We start from the raw sequence: 20,960 nt of genomic DNA, 5'->3' as shown, positions 1-20,960 counted from the left end.
GCGGTGAAGGGTCGCCAAACCAACAACTCTTCACTGCGTTCCTCTTCTAACGTCATTCAAATTGTCTAACCTTTGCGTGCCTATTCGATGATTACACGGTTTGGTAATCGCGGCGTTCCTGTCAATTTGAAAGGACATGTGTTTATACGAGTCTCCCATCAAAACGCTCGACTTTTCCCCGACTTAGTTTATTTGTTTCAGTCGCTCGTTCTATTGAAGGTTGGGTGATTATGTGAAGAAACCAAAACACACGCCGATGGAACTAAAAAGACACATATTATCGTGATTGTCCTGTTTCAAAATTTTAGCCAATGATTGACATCTCAATTGCTTTTGCTTCTCTTTTTACTGGTACAAAACAAAAGAATGGAGAAATAGCTTTAAAAAACCAACATCTAAAACCAGCAACTTTTTTCTGTGGTGGTGCGTCTGTATGTTCCCCGAAAAAGATGAGTACCGTTGAGATGAAAGAACTCGCTGACCAAAATGTCAACTATCAATTTTTAAAAAAACTGCACTGCGGGTAAGAAATTAATTATAGAAAAACGATTATCGTCATCCGTACTTTGACATCAGAGGCATTAATTTAAGGTATCACAAATTTATGTATTCTAAATATTATAGGATCCTCTCCGTCATTCTGTAGTTGTCGAGCTAGTGCGATATTTGAACGCATTGCCACTATTGTAGTACAATGGAGATGTTGCATGTGCGAGGACTTTACGATTTGACTGTTGATTCTCATGTAAAAGTTCGCGAGAAACACGACGGTGCCACTGATTTTCGCTGAAATCAACTCCCAAGCTCAAAAAAAGCTCTCAAACTGAGGCCAAAATGGCCGGGGATATCCCACGCTATCCTGAGAGTCCACCTCTACATCAAGACAAACTTTCCATGCGAAGATAGGGCGCAAATATATGGACAGGGCTGCCACTGTAATTGGGGACTCCAAGACTGGAAACACGGCAACCCTGCTAATGTATTTGCTCCCTATCTTTGCGTGGAGAGTTTGTCTTGATATAGACGTGGACTCTCAGGATATCGTGGGATATCCCCTCTATTTTGGCCTCAACTTGAGAGCTTTTTTTGAGCTGGGGAGTTGATTTCAGAGAAAATCAGTGGCACTATCGTGCTTCTCGCGAACTTTTACATTAAAATCAAAATTCAAATCGCAAATTCCTCACTCAAGCAACATCTCCATTCTAGAGGCAGGATGAAATAAAAAAGCGCTCCTTAGCGGTTGAGCACTTTAAAAAAATCGGTTGGTCTCCTGTTAAAAATATAAAGTATGAAATGAAGCTTGCAACGTCGCAATCGCAGAAGCACATTTTTCGACTTTAACTATCAATGTTTTTCCATTAACTCAAAACAGTGTTAACCACGGTCCAGCTGTATGCTAGGTCAGATTAAATGAGAACTGTCAGTGACAACCGCGATAATGTAAAATTCGAGGAGCGTGTCAAGAGGAGGCTATATCGGTAATACATGCCCACTCCAGGAGCCTAAAGCCACTAATTGAATTACATGTATTCGCCCTTTCATACTTACCCGGCTTTTGAACGTATTCGCTCTTCTGCTGCAATTACTGTTGTCTCTTTTAACTGCAACCACCAGCAACATGGAGAGTACTTAATCGAACCTACTCGAGTCTGAGGAAATTTAAACCTTATTCTGCCGTGCTAAGGAAGAACGCCGTATGAACATCCGAGAGTTGCCACATTTCCTTGGATAAAATGTTTATTTTTTAGGAAAGTTATGAATATTTTTCCTATAAATTTTCAGAATCTTTAGGTAGAATTGCGAACTAAATTATCTGAAAAATTGGGAGGAAAATATTCATAAATTTACCAGGAAAATTGCGTTTTATCAAAGGAAATTTGGCAACGCCAGGAGGTTCATACGGCGTTTCTCCTTAGCACGGCAGTATTGGTCCCCTTCGTACAGTAGCTCGCATTCCACGGCATTCTCCGTCCTGTACTTACTAAACAAGTAATTTGGACTTTGGAGATAACCCTTGGTAGCTGATTGAAACAAAAGCTATTCAAGGATTGATGTACCTGAATGTATATCACTGAGCAACGGACTTGATATTCTCCCACTCTCTAGCTGACACACAGCGATTACAAGCGGAAAAATGTTTATCACATTTCGTCGTCCTTCTGACGTAAGGGCGGATCTCGATTTACACATGAGCCTCAGAAAGCATGGGATTTATATGTAAAACAGGTTTCAAGTTGAAAATGAGATACGCTCTTACGTCAGAGACGTCAACGACGATTTAAAACCACTCGTTCCCTGGACTCAGTGGTTGAAGAGACTTGTAAATTAAAATGCGGCCAAAAACTGTTTTTAAACAATTATTTTGACGTACTCGTTTCTAAAAGGAAACAATGAGAAATCAAAATTATCATCCGTAGATTATAGATATTAAGATAAAATGTTAATTAGAGGAAGGTGTGGTGGTGGCTTTGCCATCCCGCACCAACCATTAAAATCATTGCAAATAAGGAATTATTCTTCTCCTTTCGGTCGGGGTACTACAAATAAAAACAATAACTTAGTAAAAAAATTTACAACATCAAAAAATCAGCCGTTTATTTTTTTATTTATTTTTTTTTAAATAAACTAACAATAAGCAACGCCACAAAATCGATTGCATCACGATTTTCCGAGGCACATTTTTTGATTATTATTTTTAATAATATTTTTTTCGATTGTTTCATAAAGAATTTAGTTATCTATCCCATAAAATAGTTTTTGATACTTAAAAATAGTAAATTTCCCTTTTTTCCTCCGTATTGTTCCGTTGTTTTTGGTGCTGCATTTACGTTCAACCACACTGCATCTTTTTGCACGGTTAGCTTTTCAAACGAAGTATTTTAGTGTGTCCATCATTGGATAATAAAAATTAAAGCACCTCAGTAACAGTAGCACGAAACTTCCACGAATAAAGTAAACTTATTTGCGCGCTCGATTAACCTTGCAAAGTTTATGCTCGGCGCTTGCGAAGTTAGAAGAGCTTTTGCCCCGTAAAAACGAAAGTTTCATCTTCAATACCTGGAGAGGACTCAACGGCGAATTTTATTCGCAGAGGATCCCTACCATTCATCAAGAAACACAGGATTGAGAAAGTAATTTAATCAGCCTTTTTCCTTTTTACTTTCTTTTATCTCTAATTCACTGTAGTAAAATGCAGAGTGTTTCGTGAGGGAAAAAAAGGAAAGTAAATCAAAATGGAAAAGGAAAAATAACATTATGTCTGGTTGATCATTACTGGTCCAGCGTTTGCCCACGCTTAAAAAAAGGGAGAAAAGTTAAAGTATATTTTCTCAGCAAATATTGCCATCTTCAAAAGTTCGAACTCTTGATAATTTAAAAGGCTCGTCAAAAATTAGCTACAAATTTCACTTTTTTAGGTATCCTTAAAATTTCTAAAATAATCAGATGGCCTCCTGAGACAAACTTCGAAAGGCCTCAGGCGGTTCAATTTGAAAAGAGTATATAGGTTGGCCCAATGTAAACAAACAAGATGGCGACAAAGTTCTACAAAGTTGTAGACGCGATTTTGGATGTGATAGAATTTTTTTCATATCCAACTTCTGAATTGAGTTCGGATCGAACTTTGATGGATTTTTTTGCTGAAAATTAAGCTTTGAGTATGATTATCATTCATTTCTCAGCCAATAATACGTATGTATTCTTATCGGTCGAGTTTGTTTACATTGGGCCAACTTTGGAGTTCGGTGATAGCCTAAAACTGATGAACCAATCAGACAGCGGCACAGAGATGGCAATACTCTCCCGTATAAAGGTACTCTAGTCTCTCTGGAGCTCAATTTACCTAGAGTACCTTAGGGAAAGTATGGACTACTCGATTTATGTAGCTCTTATGGCCCAAAAGGGCGACAACGTGAAAAACGAAAATCACTAGAAAAGTGTCGCTGCCAACCTATGCATTTGGAAGGTTACTCAATATGGCCGACAGCACATTATATACAAGCGCCTTTAAGGATTAAAACTTTGAAACCGAGAAATCGTAAGCGAAATGAAAGTTTCATACGTGCTTTTATAATTTTTGATCGGTGTAAATAGTCAAAATGTGAAAATTTGTACCACTGGATAATTCGAGTTCATAGGTTGGCTCCCCTTTTGGGCCCCAAGAGCTACATGACCTGATCAAACCTAACCTTCAAATTTTCGAGTTGTCCATACTCTCCCTAATAAGGTACTCTAAATTCATCAAGACGGCTCAAAACTGAGTTGAATGATGCAGAGACGTCTATGTTTCAGATACATGGTGCACATCGATGAGAACGGAGATGCGAGCGGTTACTACGTGCTGCTTCACATGGAGCCACTTCGAGAGGTGGACAAGCGGACGAGGAACGTCTGCAACGACGGCAAAGACCTCCTCAAAAGACCCAACAGCAAAGGCGGCAACTGCACCCAGAGTGACTACGGCTTTTACCCGGCCGGCGACTTCGTCCTCGTCTCCAACTCCACTGACCTGCCGGTGAGTTCTTCACTATCCCCGTCTCTTTGAATACATGAATGTATAAAGCCGCTATAATTGTGCTCTCTGACGCTTTGCGACTCCTAGCCGGCAAAGTCTCCTATTCTCCCAAAGCCCTTCAGAGAGTTGGCAAACCCTCATTTCTTCTAAAACCCCTTGCCGCCACCTTTTCACTGGGTCCCCTTCGTCTGCGTCTTCTCTCAGGAGGAACCCAATCAAGCAACTTCTTTGGCATCCTTCCGTCCGTCATTCTATTCACATGACCATACTAGACAAGCTGTCCGGCCATGACGCCGAATATGATGTCATTTTCGACTCCCATGGTCTGACTCACTCTTTCATTGCAGACCCGATCTCTCCTAGAAATTCCTGCAGACCTCCTCTAGAAATCCATCTCCGTTGCTCTTAGCATCCCCTGTGTCCGTTCCTTCGGCTGCCAAACTTCGCATGAATACTTCTCTGAATACATTTCTTGCAAAATGAACGGGGCAAGGATTTTCCTCCCGCGCTTACATAGGAAAAAACAAAGTTATCTTATCTGCAACGGGAATTATCTCATGATGACCAATAGGCTACACCCCCTAGCCTCTCCGCCGACCTCTCGTGTGTCAATAGATGAAGTGGGTTTATCTAGGGACGATTTTCTTGGAAACCCTTTATACTGAGAGTAAAGACGATGCGAATCCATTTCTGATTGGTTCCTGTGTTTTAGGCCTTCATGGTGTCACAGGCGGGAATAAAGATTACATTTTCACCAATTTATTGCAAAAATTATAAACCGGAATGGACCGGGGAATTGGGGGTACGGCAAGGAGCAAATGGAATGAGAGAGGGAACGGAGACGGGCATTCGGGAGTGGGTCGATCAAAGATTACAAAAAACGTCCAATTTGTGTAATCTTTATTCCCGTTTGTGACATCCATAAGCTGCGTTGTTTCAACTCTCTATAGAGGGACTCTATTTTCTACCGATGACCGGAAGCGATTGTCCAAACTATGAATTATCAAATATTAATAATATATCCTTAGGATTATGTAGTATGACTAATAATAATGATACTTCACCATCAGAAAGAAAACAATTTTATGAAGATTACCTCACGACTCATTACCTACAAATTAATAAATACGTAAAAATTAAGGAACTTTATAGGCACAGAAAAAGACCCGATAGATTCTCTCGATAATGACATTGATTAAAAAACAATTACCAGCAATCTAAGTAACCTCAAAATTTATTTATCACAATGAAAAAATTCAAATGCATTCCGGCTACAAAACGGCTTCAAAATAACTTAGGTACCCAGCAATGGGACTCAAATTCACATATCGTGTGGCTGGGCTCTCGACAATTGCAATAAAGCGCGCCATGTGCGTGGTGCGCTTAACACATTCGATTCATCAAGAACAAACAAGAGGGTTCCAATGGGGAGGGGGGGTGTGTAAAAGGCACACGGCGTTTTGCGTTTTCCAAGAAGGAAAGATGAAACTCCATTTAAGGCCTCTCATATGGTCCTTGGAGATACTATGTCTTCCATGAATATATCATTTGCAAAATCTCAGAAACTCATTCAGTAATATTATGTTACCTCTTCACACGGAATATTTCGGGGAAGGCTGAAACTTAGGGTAAACTCACTCGATCAGGTACAAAATGATGATGCACACGCAGCTAGGACTTATCCTCTAATCTCTTGTTGGTTTTCAATGGACCAATTCAATCGGGTAAAACCGCTAATTTCCATTTTTCCAGTCTTTAGTGTTTTTGAGTTGATAATACTTTGAAAGAGTTGATACAACCATAAAAGTGATGAAAGGACTCGTTTTGGGAATAAGGTAACCCGGAGATGAATATTAGAACCACTTCCGTAGTTGCATCCAACTCCGAAAAAGTATTATCAGCTCAAAAAAACTGAAGACTGGAAAAATGGGCATAAGCGGTTTTCGCACGTCCCGGCTCAATTGATTCAATAACCTTCCGTCTGACTGTGGCCCATGTATGAAAAATATCCTTACAAAATGTCAGCTTTGTATGTTTTGAAAGATGAAAGTCCGCGTAGATTTCTTGAAAGCATTGATATTGTGTCTCGAGGCCCTCTTTAGTTTCAACATCGATATTTCGATAGGAATAACTAAATTTTCCCCGCAGGCACCAAATCTCTTCGACAACAGCAGTTTCCTAGCAATGATGAGCAGAAAATTCCATATGATAAATTATAATAAGTCTTCATAACTGATTTTCTTTGTTATAATGAAAATCTGAACAAAAACCGAACTGTATTTTAGCGTTGAATTGCAGTCTTTAAGCCCCCCCCCCCCCAAGAAACCCAGAGCTGTCCCTCCGTGCTGGTCCGAGAGTTCCCGCTACGATCCCACGATTCACGATCCACGATCCCAACATTTCTGCGGCGTGTAGGGCTGACTATATAAAATCGGGAAAGTTAAAAAATCATTTATTAAATCCTTTGCTGCGGAATGTAAGCATGCATAAAGAGGGAAGAAGTTTTACTTTCGAAACGAAAAATTCATCTATGAATGTATTCAATTGACAGCAAGAAAAGGGTCAATTGAAGTATTTGTCTGTCCTCAAATTAAAAAATCTGAAGTTATACCGAATGTTTTAGCTCGTCATCTTGAGCAAACTTAGCAACGTACAGAGAGTAGCCTGACTTAAAAGTTTTTCAGCAAGCTTTTCATTTGAAATAAGCTCTCGGGCTTGGATCTGCTTTAATAATTTTCTCCAGAGAGTTCGAGGGGATGAAAAAAATGAGCAGGTTGTTACGGGAAGTCGGGCTATTAAGTGCGGCTTTTTGCAACGAATCAAGATGTCACAAGGATACAAAAAGAGGTATTCCTTTTTTAAGCAGGGTTTAAAAACTAATAGAAACTCAGCCCAAGTCTTGGTGTTAAAATTTTCCATTTTTGTCTTTTTAATTATTCCTTCTTAACTCTATTGATTAACAAGGAAGAAAAAAAATTCACGCGACGTAGACAATGCCAGTATTTAAAATGCAGCTTATTATGTGCGTCTTTCCCATGTAATAAAAAAATGTGGCAGTTGCGTCGCCGAGAACGACAGTTATTTCTTCAAGTGGGGTAATCCGTTAAGCAGGTACTCACCGGGTCTACCTTGTTACTTGTTTCGAACCAATCCTCAACTTCTGCATGCCGAACAAAGCAGCTTAACCTATGCTAATTTCCCGACAAAGCTAACGCAACACAATCTCTAAGCTCATGATTTGTCTATCAAAGTATCCACCCTGTTAACCGTGCTTTAATCGTTTGAAATCTCGTTAACAACCTGTTTGCGTTGGCTTTGATCATGTAAGCTCTCTATGCGGGGTGATTGCAAACTGCGTTATAAGCACTGGATGAGGGCGAGGGGTCCATAACCACTTTGTTGGTAGCTAATTACCAAGGCGATAGAGCGAACGTTTCATAAAAATATGGATTTACTTATCCGTGAGAGGTTTTTCCGATATGTAGTTGCGTAAAAATTAAAAAATAACGTAACTCACTGATCAAGAAAAAATACTACTCATTTCAACAATTTGAAAAGGGTCTTGCAAGTTTTGACTCATAGTGTGTCCCTTGAAGTTGGAATCCTACATACAGTTGAACGCATCCTTTTTGACGTTACCGACTGAATATCTCGATTACCTAACAAATCATCTTGTGAACGGACGGTTGTATAATACTAATGTAAACTGGGTAAACATGAAGAACTTTGACCCCCCTCAAATCGAAAGCGATCTGTTTACTCATGCAGTTCATAATTTTTATCTACATAAGAGGATCCTAAATGTAAAAAAAAAAAACAGTACTTAAAATTAAAACCCTGATTTCAATGGCAAAAAACGGGCCAATTTGGGCCCTTTTTGCAAGCCTTCATTCTTATGAGCTTTTGGTTGAGGTATCTGATGCATTTGTTTTTGTTCCAGTAGGAGCTCCGACTGCTATCCGAAGACATCCTGTATTGGATTAACGGGAAACCTCCCGCTGCAGAACCAAAGTGTGGCTTCAAAGGAGAGAAATGCCCTAAATGTGAGTTGAGTTTACATAGTCAATCCTATAATGAGTCATTTTTTATAGGCTGCTGTTTAAAAGTTGCACTTTATAATTTGCAATCGGCAAATCACAACAATATGGAATAATTAATGTGCCATGCGAAAAAACATAAGCAACGCGCTAATCAAAATGGGCAGCGATAGGTTTATTGCCGAAGTATTTGGTCATCTGTGATGCGAGTTGCAAAAATGGTCCCTAGGTCAGTTTCATAGAATGTAGAATCGAGCCGAAAGTAAAAATTGGAGTAATAATTTCCAAAACTCTTTTCTCTTGGGAATCCAGCCGCATATTCAAGAGAACCATTTAAGCTGGGTTACTTTTAAAAATCCTGCTTAGAACCAACCTAGATTAAAAGAGAAGAATATAAGGTCCGAGTTGAACCTTCTTATAGCAATTACTGTACCCAAAATCTGTGGCAAGAGAGTTTTAAGAAATCGGAAAATTCGATCATCTTTGAGTCCTCGTTTAAAAACATTTGTCTCATACGTTCAGCGTCAAAATATTTTATGTCCAATAAGGTGCCAAAAAATTAATTTTCGCGTTGCTTTTCGGGAGGTATTTTTCTTTTTAAAATCCATTATATATTTTAGTTTTTTTCACCGCGTTTTCGTTGTTTTCAGAATAATCGACAGAAATTAAGACAGCTAGAAAATATTTACAACATTTGATCCCAGTCTGAATAACTGTAACATTAATACGTGACTGCCTTTCATAATGATAAGAAGGATTTATATTCAATTAGTTCATTATGAATAGTTTACCCACACCGAAAAATAAGTGATGCTGATTTAACATTCTGGATGTAAAAAAGAGTGCGAGAACTCACACAACGCTGAATCAACCGTTACAGCAGTTACTTCAGCAATGTCAAGTTGTAAAACTAACTGATGTGGCGGTCAATTCAGCGTTTTGTGAGTTCTCGCACACTTTTTCACATCCAGAATGTTAAATCAGCATCACTTTTTTTTTCGGTGCATCCTTTGCAAATTTAAGGCTCTGAAGGGCCGTAACGTTAAGCTAATCTGTGACGTTTTTGACGGAGTTTCCTCAGTTTTAATTGTTGGGTCTTGCTCCCTCAGCCGGAGGCTTAAATGGTCCCTTTCATGCAGAAAACGTGGCAGAAATAAGTTCAGTTTAAAAGGAGCGTGTTACTTGTCGACTCCTGCCGCGATGGAAAGTTGGAAAACGGTTCAACTCTACTGCGGATCGATTCTTGAATCGTTATGGAATGAACTTCGATAAATCGAATTACCGATAAATCCCTATCGTAGCAATGCTTTCTGTCGATCAAGGGCTTTCGATATCGATTCTTGAACTTTATCGATAAATCCCTATCTTAGCAATGTCTTTATCGATCAAGGGCTTTCGATATCGATTCTTGAACTTTTTCGATAAATCTCTATCTTAGCAATGTTTTATATCGATCAAGGGCTTTCGATATCGATTCAACAATCGAGCGCCGCTGAGCGAGTCCACAGCATTTTTCGCTCTCTTTGCTCCTCATCCTCCCTCAATACCCCGACTATAGCCCCTCCCTTGCCTCCGGTTCCTCCCGTTTAACTCTTCCGTTATCCCAAAAGTTTTAAAACTCTAAACGTATAATTGTGTTTCTCTCTGTGTTAGTGTTTCTTTCTCCAACTCGTTTTCACAGAGAGGTTTTCATCAAACAGCTGTCAAGCTCTTTATTTTAATGGTTCAGAAATTAAAATTCATTTATTTAGTGTATACTATGGCAGTCTTGGTCTCCGTAATTGCCGCGCGCTCTGTCTCCCTACTGATAATCTACGAGATATTTCCGCTACGGTTTCATCCCTAATCTCTAAAATTTAATAAGGAGCAACTTAACAGATCACGAAGGGGAGAAAAAGGGGTAGAAAAGTCAATCTGCAGCTTCACTCATAAGCTCAAAACTTAAGTTTAAGTTTTATTTCTAACTTCGCGTCGCCCCTCGGCGGAATAAACCATCTTATTTCAGCTGATATTTTTCGCCTTCAAATAGACGTGTATGCAACAAGCCTACATGCGTGATCGAATAGTTGCTGAAGAAACTTTATGGATAGGAAACTGAAACAAAGTAACAGGAAGATCAAATTTTGATTTTTTTATCGAATGAAATCATCGCCAGAGTTTAGCGTGATGTAATGTAAGTCGTAATTTTTTCATTTTTGAAATTTCCACGACGAATCTGCACAGCCCGTTCATTTTAAAAACTTCTTATGTTTTATTTGTGGTTCTAAAGGTTTTCAATTTTCGAAAAATCGTAAAGGGGTGGTCTAATCCTTTCAACACCTTCATAAGTAATACATTTTTCTGTATTGAATACCTCTTAGTTGGTTCATAATTCATTTAATTCATTCATATTCCTTCAATTTTGCTCAATTACTTGGCGAGTAAACAATATAAGTAGCACTCCTATTTGCGTTGCATCCGGGATACAACGTTTTGAAACATTTTTTTGCATATATTTCAGGAGCAATTCTTCGGATTCTATTTCAGACTAAATTTTGGCGCGAGCAACATTCTAATTCATATCTCTCCCCAAAAACCGATAAGAGCGTATAGTTGTGTGTTGCGTGCTCGGAACAGTTAGCAGTCGCTAGGAAAATATACAATGCAATTTCTCATTTTAAATAAAACGTTGATAAAAAAAGGAAAAAACGCCGAAGATACCGGAAATATTGTAATCAAGTTTAATCACTGGCAGTAGAACATGGAGCCTCAAAGATTTAATCAGCGTGGATTAAATCGAGCCGGGTATTTTTACGTTTTCTCTCGAGCTTATTTCATTCAATAGTTTCACATTGATCCCTTTAATTAAAATTTAAATTATTTTTCATATGCAATGCTATACTTTTGTTTCCTGACGAGCTGACGAGGGCAATGAAGTTTCCCTATATCTAGTAATTCTTTTCAATGGCCCCAGTCCCAAGCCTCCGATAATAAGAGAGCGGAAGTCCCTGAGGGTTAGACCAGGCGGAGGCCAGGCAGTGGCGTGGCGTGCCTTGCGATCTATCGATATTTCCCCATTAGAAGCTGTGGTAAAGAATCGACTATTAAGGTGTTCGCTGCGAACACCCAGTTTATCGATACTTTTTCATAAGTTTAAATGGCCTATCAATCGATATATCGCAAAGCACGCCACGCCACTGAGGCCAGGAAACGTTCACCCCGCTTCGGTTGCTTGATACGCTGACTCAGACTCATAGATGCTCATCCCATGATCCGCGATGTGAACAGATGCAGAAAATATACGATCTCCTCCAATCTACCTCGATTGGCAGTCAGGTCGTTAGTGCTGATACAGGTTCAGCACCAATGAAATCCCTCGGAAAAGCGGGGATCGTAAGAGTAAAGCTAGAACTCGTACAGTGTTGTCAGTTTGTTACGTTTATTTCCTCTAAGGGACTGAGAAGAACGAAATATTACCTCCGCGCTATCTTTTTTGAATAATGCAAGTGTGTGTTGAAACAGGAAGTGAAGACTTATCGATGGTGAAACTGCCAGACTACGTATCTCGGTTTGCAACGTCGTAGACTTCCTGTCACACTTTATTTTTTAGATGGAAAACTACTCAACGTCAAATCTTGAAAACTTCCGTGATTTTTCTTCTCTGCGTGAATAAAAATCTGTGAAAACTTCTAGGAATGATATGGGTTTGTTCTCTTTCACAAAAATAAAATGGGAGCGGAGATTTTTAGACACCGCAAACGAGATACGTGGTATAGTAGTTTCACCGCCATTATGTATTTTGTGTGATTTTCAGAATGTCCCATATATTATGAACTACGTTCTCTTTTACTTTCTATCTATTTTAAGTATGCATGATCAAGGACCGGTAGCATCGGATGGATTTCAACATAACTCTCTCTTTTTCAAAGCCCATTTTCTTAAATTAAGGCGAGCGCATGAATATTGTGCATTTGAACCTCCATTTAAGGAAGAACACAAGTATTGACGAGAAATATATATTGTTTCAAGGCAAGACCCTGAATGACATCATCTATTCTCCGGTTGATCAATTTAAAATTTCCGCCTCGATATACCTCGCTTAAACTTTGATTTTATGAAATCGTACTCGTGAAAATTAAATGTAAATTTAGGCAGATTTCATATCCAGCCCATGAGCAAAATAGCTCACTAAATATGCTTATCAGCAGACCCTGCAAAGTACTTGGTAGTTATAGCGTACGTAACATTTATTAGGCTCGATCAAAAGCTAATTAGTGATGTAGATATAATTTAATTCATCCACGGTTCTATGTGCTTTTCATGATGGAACAAGTATAGTTGTCACGTAAACATCTTGATTCAGTAGGACTTTACACAGTGATTAACGATACCAGTCAATTTGCATACAGCAGTGCGCCTTCATTTCCGTTTGCTACTGTGCAATACTTGAGCGGCGCAATAGTTGCTCAGAGCGCCTTCAACAGTATCGCTTTGACTTGATGGGACTTGGAGGAGATCACGATTACCGTTGCGTTGAAATTACATCCCAGCGCGTGCGCTAATGCACATTTTCTTACCCCAAACGATAAGGGAAAAAGATTTGTATCTTATTCTGTGACGTTAAGTTTTTTTCTGCCTATTCTATGGGGGTGAAAAAAAAATGAACGTTTTCAAATCTGCTATGATTTCTCCGAGATATTATGATAAATATTATTTTAATTATCCATTAAAGTCCACCTATTGGTACGCTTTCGTTGAAAAGCGAAAAAGAAGTATGAGTACTAAACAAACAGACGTATGAGTACATCTGAACTAAAGCGGATCCGGAATTTATAGTCATTTGAAGTAAACGAGCCGGAAGAGTATATCGTCATCCTCCGGCCAAAGTATCAGAAGCGCCATGCTACTTTTCAAAATTTCCGCCGTAATTTTATTTTTTTGCAGAGACATTTTTCAACGAAGCTCTCCGAAAATTTCACCGAATTTTCTTTGTGCTGCCAATAAAATTCAATGAAATTTTCAAAAAGATTCAACCAACAATTTCTCTGTAAAAAAATAAAATGGCGGCGGAAATTTTGAACCGTTGCATGGCGCTTGTGATACTTTGACCGGAAAGTGACGATATATTGGTAAATTGAAATCTAATTCGGCAGCAAACCTCAAACAGCGGTGGTTACGATATAGCTGTGATCATGTCATTCACCGAATCCAGCGCAATTGATACTCTTCCTTCAGAGGCGGGCAGGAGTTGTTTCATCAAGCTCGAGTTGACGCCAAAGCTCACGGTGCCGTCACAAAGTCTTGTGCCGCAGCCAAAGTGGTTTACTTACTACACATTTCACTTTACTCTATGACTTGCCCGGGCCAATATAGAGGTTATGGGACGAGCAGCCGTTCACGAGCAAAAGCAATGTAAGAAAGCTCGACGAAACTATAGGAAAATATATTTTCAGTCGTTACATAAGAAATTGGTTCCATGTCTAGTTCCATGCTGAAAAATCTAATATCGAATATCGTCCTCGAATGGTTCAAATATTTTATGTAGCAAATGCACCAAAAAAATGCACACTTTTCAATTAAGTGCATATTTTTATCGCTTTACGTATCTCCCCGGTAAACCCAATGTAGGACTTTTTCGACGGTGAGGCTGCAAAAATGCATATCTCAATTGCAGTGTCTCATAATCTGCACTCCTGTTTTACTTTTTAAGGGAGACCCATCCAACATCATGTCTTGAAATTTTCACAGAATATCCATCACGTAGCGCGAAAAAACCGCCGAAATTTTCCAAAAATGACCTTTAATAGTTTTCCACTAAGAAAATAATGTATGACAGGTTCGTCTGCAACGCCGCAAACCAACATACGCATTTCTGCATTTTCATCATTGTTTAACGGTCATATATTGAGCCATTCTCTGGCCATTACCTACCGTATAAATTACACCGCGTTTAACAGAAAAGAACCAAGCCACATAAGCTATTGCCAAATTTAACTAGGCCAGTCAATTTTTTACGAGAGAACGTTTGTGCGGATTCCTTTAACAGTTTGAATTTGCTTCGTACCATGGAGAAAATTCACTGAAATTTGCACAAAAATCCGCCCAACTGTTTTCATGTAAAAAATTAATTAGCCCAATTAAATTTGGCAATAGCTGATGTGGCTTGATTCCTTTCTGTTTAAAGCGGTCAAATTGTTCCGTCATGATGTCATGAACGATGATCCATTAAGCATTGGTGATCAGCCGCATTGTCTCAATTCGGACCAGATTTCTTCTTTAAAAAAAAAAAAAAAAAAAAAAAAAAAAAAAAAGTTTTAAAGTACTTGCCATGTTAATTATTTCTCTCTTAAAATACCTAGTCAAAGATTTTAAACTTCAAGGCACGCCCAGGAGTTAAAAATAGCGACTAATTTGAAACAGCGACTCAGGGCCAAGTTATGCGTTGAGGACATGATCCAAACTGCAATCTAGCTACCGACTATAGAGCTGAAGTATTTGCAAACATTTCTCTGCTTTTTAAACCAACCTTTAATTTAATTAAATTATTCTAGGAAACGCTCCCAACCACCGAGCGCTACCAACTCAGCGTGGTTCTGCTAGTTTTTCACAAAGCAAGTGCCGATCATGTTACGCGCCCGTTCACTGGTTCATTGAACATGTCAACCATATAGGAATCCGTTAATTGAGTGAGCAATCGATTATTTTTTAATCTGATGTCAAAGCTGACGGACACAAACGACCGATGAAAACTTCCTGACTCTAGATCGAGCTACACTTTTTTTATCGTTATTTTTTTAACTTTATATTTTATTTTTATCATCCATCCCACAGTACTATCAGAAATTCTTGCCCGATCAACTCGTGAAGAGAGGAAGGGCCATGGGGGGGGGGGGGTGAAAATAGCACATTTCGTGTCTAAGTAAGGACCTGTGGAAGTTTCAAAGTGCCTGAGTCGAGGTTGGTTTTTTTTCTTTTTTTTCTTTATTATTAGTAAAATAGACGACTACAAAAAGTATTAATCCTAAAGGTTGGTTTAAAAAGTCTATTTTCTAAGGCTAAACTGCAGGAATAATTGAAGGCTATTTCCATTGAAATCTTCCGTCACATTCTTACGGCGCAATGATACATCTATTTGAACTCTCCGGAATGCGTGAGGTATCACGCCGCATTTGAAGGCGTTTTCAAAACAGCCAAGTTCCGTTATCGGAATAATTTCGTTTTGCATAGTTCATATTAGTTTGTTTCCTTTCTAACCACTTGTTTAATTATAATACTCCCATAAAAACCACCCATTTGCTAAATACAATTCTAGCTGAAGCGCACTTAAGCGCATTCATGACTGCAAAATGTTAACAGAAATCGAAAAGGCCAGCGTGCATGAAGGCTATTTCAATTGTAATCCTCCGTCGCATTTCTAAGGCGCAATGATACAACTATTTGAACTCTCCGGAATGTGTGAGGTATCACGCCGCATTTGAAGGCGTTTTCAAATCAGTCAAGTTCCGATACCCGGATTATCGTTTTGCATAGTTCATATTCTTTTGTTATATTCCGTGCCACTTGTTTATTTTTAATCCTCGTAGAAAAACCACCCATTTGTAAATACAATTCTAGCTGAAGCGCCCTTCAGCTATGCATTCACCACTGCAAAAATTTCAGAGGAAATCGACAAGCCCAGCGTGCATGGAGGCTGTCTCTATTTGAATCTTCCGTTACATTCTTACGGCGCAATGATACAACTATTTGAACTTTCCGGAATGCGTGAGGTATCACGCCGCATTTGAAGGCGTTTTCAAAACAGCCAAGTTCCGTTATCGGAATAATCGTTTTGCATAGTTCATATTATTTTGTTTCCATTTCTAACCACTTGTTTAATTATAATACTCCTATAAAAACCACCCATTTGCTAAATACAATTCTAGCTGAAGCGCACTTCAGCTATGCATTCACCACTGCAAAAATGTCAAAGGAAATCGAATAGCCCAGCGTGCATGAAGGCAGGCCCGCCACAAGGGGGGGATACTGGGTCCCTGTTACCGGGGCCCAAGCCCCGGTGGGGGCCCGTGTTACCCGTGAAAAACCACTACGAATTCACATGCAACCCTTGTTTCGTAAGAAAAAGTGGAAAAAAATTTCGCATAAGGTGAATCGATTCTCAGAAACACGCTGGGGCACTGTAGAATTCTTCTTAAATTTTCAAAGAAGTATACTTCTTGGAAAAGGAGGAGTAACGTTTTGGGCCTTTTCCGGCCCCACCTGGATTTTGCTAAATGTTTCATATTTTCAAAGTACTAGTCTTAGGTAGACTCTGTGCCAAATATTAGACCGAACGGAGCCCATGCAAAGGCGCAGCAGCGCCTCAAACCCAAAATCCTGGAATCGAAAAACAATTATTTTCGTCGTCTTTTTCGACTGTTATCACTCTTTCAGCACATGATTCTTATGTATTTTTTTGCGTACTTTTCGTTTCTGGCCTTTTTAAAGGCCTCCGATAAATTTTAAGGGGCCTTATGGCCCATTGTTGCCATTTTTGGCCATTTCTGGAACCTCCGACGTGATGATTAATCCAATTTTTGGCATTTTTGACGCTTCAGGACGATTTTTCTCGAAAATTTGGCAACGTAGGGAAAAGGTACAAATCACATTCCTACGTATTTTTTTACGTTCTTTCCGAAATTGTACACGGTTTCTAGATTAAATTAAGTTTCACACACGTAAACTTGAAAAAACCCCTAAAAATTGGTGAAAATTGGCAACAATGGACCGTTAGGCCTTTTAAAATTCACAGGAAGCCAGTTTTATGGCCAGATATGAAAAGTACGTAGAAAAATACATATAGTACACACCCATAGAGGGTGACTAAGGTCGAAAAACATTCAAAAGAGCTGCCTTCAAGTATAAAAAGGCCGCTAAAATCGACATCTCGGTCAATTTTCACATCGTGGGAATCCAGGTACAACTATGATATTTTAGTATGTTGTATAGATGGATAAGAGCTGTTATCTGGTACAGTATGAAAAATGTACTCCACTTTCTTGAACCTTAGACGCGGCGATTTATCGATTTTTTGCCGTTTTTGACACTTTGGGACCAATTTTCTCGGAAATTTGGCAACATAGGAAAAAATTTTTCTGAACATTATTTATTCATTTTTTTACGTACTTTTCAAAAATGTACACAGTTTTTGGATTAAATTGAGTTTTGAATGTGTTAAATGGAAAAAACCCCTAAAAATGGGCCAAAAATGGCAACAATGGGCCATAAGGCCCCTTAAAATTTATCGGAGGCCTTTAAAAAGGCCAGAAACGAAAAGTACGCAAAAAAATACATAAGAACCATGTGCTGGAAGAGTGATAACAGTCGAAAATGACGACGAAAATAATTGTTTTTCGATTCCAGGATTTTGGGTTTGAGGCGCTGCTGCGCCCTTGCATGGGCTCCGTTCGGTCTAATATTTGGCACAGAGTCTACCTAAGACTAGTACTTTGAAAATATGAAACATTTAGCAAAATCCAGGTGGGGCCGGAAAAGGCCCAAAACGTTACTCCTCCTTTCTATCTATTTTCAAGATCAGTACAGAGGGATATTTTTAGTAACTGCGTTTCATTTTTTTCCGTCGTCAGATGCTAAGAGTCTCCAGTCTGGGCATCCTCGACTTCAATGGCTCATGGCTCAACTCCCTTGCCATAGACAAACGAAGGGGGAGTCCAGGGGGGCCTGGCTCTCTTAGAACTGAAAATGGTATCATATGCCCCTCCCCCCAAAAAAAAATAAATAAAAATTTTCCAAATGTTTTGAATGCAACAATTCGCAAGTATTTTGTGCTGAAAGTAGAAAAAAAAAAAATTATTCCGCAGAAATTGATGGAAAAATTCCTTATAGAAGCTTCAAAATGCGTCCGATTAGTCGTATAAATTCTAAAATTTCTCAGGGGATGCCCTTCGGACCCCCTCCCCTACGTGCTTGGGACCCGGACCTTAAAACTGATACCATGGCCCGAGATGGGATGTGGTGGGCCTGACAATTGCACCAATATTTCTGCACATACTCGTATAGTATGAAACTGCATTATTTGTTTGCGTTCAAATGGACGGATTCAACCAGAATCATCCTGCTAAATTTTTCGTTGCCTGATTTCCACTCTTATTATTATTTTTTTACAGGGAAAAAACTAAGCGTCATAACACCTTGAACTTGTCTGTAAATATTCCTTATATCATAAAGAATGCACTCATTAAATTTCATAGCAGAGTGTCATTTACTCTCCTTGTTAAAAATTAAAACTCGAGAAAAAATCCGGCAACGTCTGATGCATTTAGGCTGATTAGTGTTGTCTAAATTGGACGTATTTCTGCCAAAAGGAACCATGTGCATTATGACGTGAGCCCTGTTACGCATATAGTTTATGAGTCTCAGGGCTCATGTCTTAATGCATATGGTTCCGTTTGCCAGAAATACGTCCCATTACACCGGGAAAAATTGGCAATTTTCCTTCATTTACTCATGGAATACTACTCATTTACTCATTAACTCATGGTGAAATGTTCTCAGGGGAATACATACCCCCTAAGGTTTTAAACGCTCAATTTCCGTCATCCATCTTTCAATTATTTATTAATGGTCTGAGTCCAGTGAAAAACCGACATGAGACCGTTGCCAAATCCATCGTTTAATTCAATTCGATCTTAAAGAGAAAACGACAGTATTATTTTTGAAGGGTCTCTATACTTTCACGCAAAGATTATCTAAGTGCAGTCGTGCTATATGTGCCAGAAAAGTATGACTCCCAGGAGGACGGGGAGGACGTTCTCGTGCTCGTGCTTCCAATCTTCCTCAGTAATGTGTACGCAACCGTGTTCTCCTAGGTCAAACATTAGGGAGTTGTTTCAAGCGGTATGAGCATATTGCCGCTCCTGAGAGTCCACTTTTGCCTACCTTATGAATTGTAGGCAAATTCGTTTGCTTCAAGAGCTCATTAAACGCCGTGATTTTTGCACATCGTCGTAATTTCCCCCCTCATTTTTCATAGAGTTATATGAACAAAATTCTTCTCTACAAAGTTAGCGTATGGTAGTGCTTGTAATAAACTTTTCAGAAAATATTACGGTTCGGTACTTCCCGCCGAAGCGCTTATGGTTGACCGTGCGGGGTAATTCAAACAGTAAAGTATGTACATATGATAACAGTTAAATCGATATTTGGTCCTAATCTTAAACGTGATTTTGAGTAAGTTGCCGACTACATTTTGCTCTGAAAAGAGCAAAAAAAGTTCCTTTTGTTATTTTTATGATCAATGAAATCAGTAAGATGATTTGAGTAAATGAAATTTCTTAAGCCAACTAAATTGCTTCCCTAAATATCTGAATTTCTTTAAAAAAAATTTAAAAAAAAATTGCGGAAAAATTTACAGCGTAACAAATGTTACATTGTTAAAACTGTCAAATGAACATTGTTAAATTTTTTTTGCCGATATTCATGATTATGGCGGCCATCGAGAAGATATTCCCTAGACGAGCCCGTTATGTTTCGATGAAATCACGGGGACTCACAAAGCGCCGTCTGGGGGTCGAGCTGCGTGGCGGCCAGGGGGTGTACCCCTCCGTAAAACCAAATAGACGAGTGCTGCCGTGACAGCGAAGAGAGCCGTAAGTGCAAAAATGAAGTTTAGAGAAAACGGGCTCAGAAGCTTTTGACAAGAACATTTTATTGAAAGAAGCCTCCGTTCTTTGTCAAATTGCCACTAATCGTCCGGAAGACTCCTAAAAATCGTATGGATGTTTAAAAATCGACTGATTTTACATATATTTCCATCACATAAAAAGGGTATTTTTCATTTTCATGCTAGGTTATTGTTAGGCAAGACAGCCGTAAGTGCTGTCTTCTGCATGCTTTCGTGGTTGCGTTTTGGACGCACAGCGAACACATTTTCAGGTTAGAAATTGGCAGAGGAGGGCGGCACTTTACTGGAAAGCACTGTTTTCACTGGCTCTCATGCATCTACGGCTGTCGTGGAAAGAAAACTGTGTCATTTTTTGTGCACTTACGGCTTTTACATACATCTCGTTTTCATTAAATTAGGATGAATTTTGCTGTTGTAGCTGTCTCAGTAATTTCATCTAGAAGAGTTTAGACGAATTTTGGAGAAAACTCGATTTCGAAAATTTTGCACTTACGGCTCTCTTCGCTATCACGGCAGACCTGTGAATCGGGATCTTTGAGATTCATCGTAACTTCCGAGGAGAGGAAGCTGGATTCGTCGCCGCTCGGCAACATCTTGAATCTCGTGGCGCTTGAGGAAAAAGAGGGGGGGGGGGGCGAGGGAGGGGATGGTGTCGCGAGGGAGCGCGGTGCTGCTCTCCGCCTCACAGGTCAAAAGCTCGAAGTTCCGCGTATCCGGCAAGCAGGCGCTACAGCAGGTCTCTCCGCATTCC

At 39.3% G+C, this 20,960-nt stretch overlaps 1 protein-coding gene across 7 annotated transcripts in view; it reads left to right on the top strand.

Annotated features, from left to right (window-relative positions):
• Positions 1-20,960, top strand: part of LOC109037478 (guanylate cyclase 32E) — a 141,716-nt gene that overhangs the window by 91,853 nt on the left and 28,903 nt on the right. For all 7 annotated transcript variants that reach the window (XM_019052177.2, XM_072300479.1, XM_019052176.2 and 4 more), the window contains 2 exons: positions 4,291-4,513; positions 8,457-8,556. In XM_019052177.2, coding sequence (XP_018907722.2) covers positions 4,291-4,513; positions 8,457-8,556 — 323 coding nt within the window. The remainder of the gene's footprint in view (positions 1-4,290; positions 4,514-8,456; positions 8,557-20,960) is intronic.

This window comes from Bemisia tabaci, chromosome 5, assembly GCF_918797505.1.
Source record: "Bemisia tabaci chromosome 5, PGI_BMITA_v3".
Lineage (NCBI taxonomy): Eukaryota > Metazoa > Arthropoda > Insecta > Hemiptera > Aleyrodidae > Bemisia > Bemisia tabaci.
Note: the sequence above shows the minus strand (reverse complement) of the source record. Positions and strands in the feature narration are given on the sequence as shown.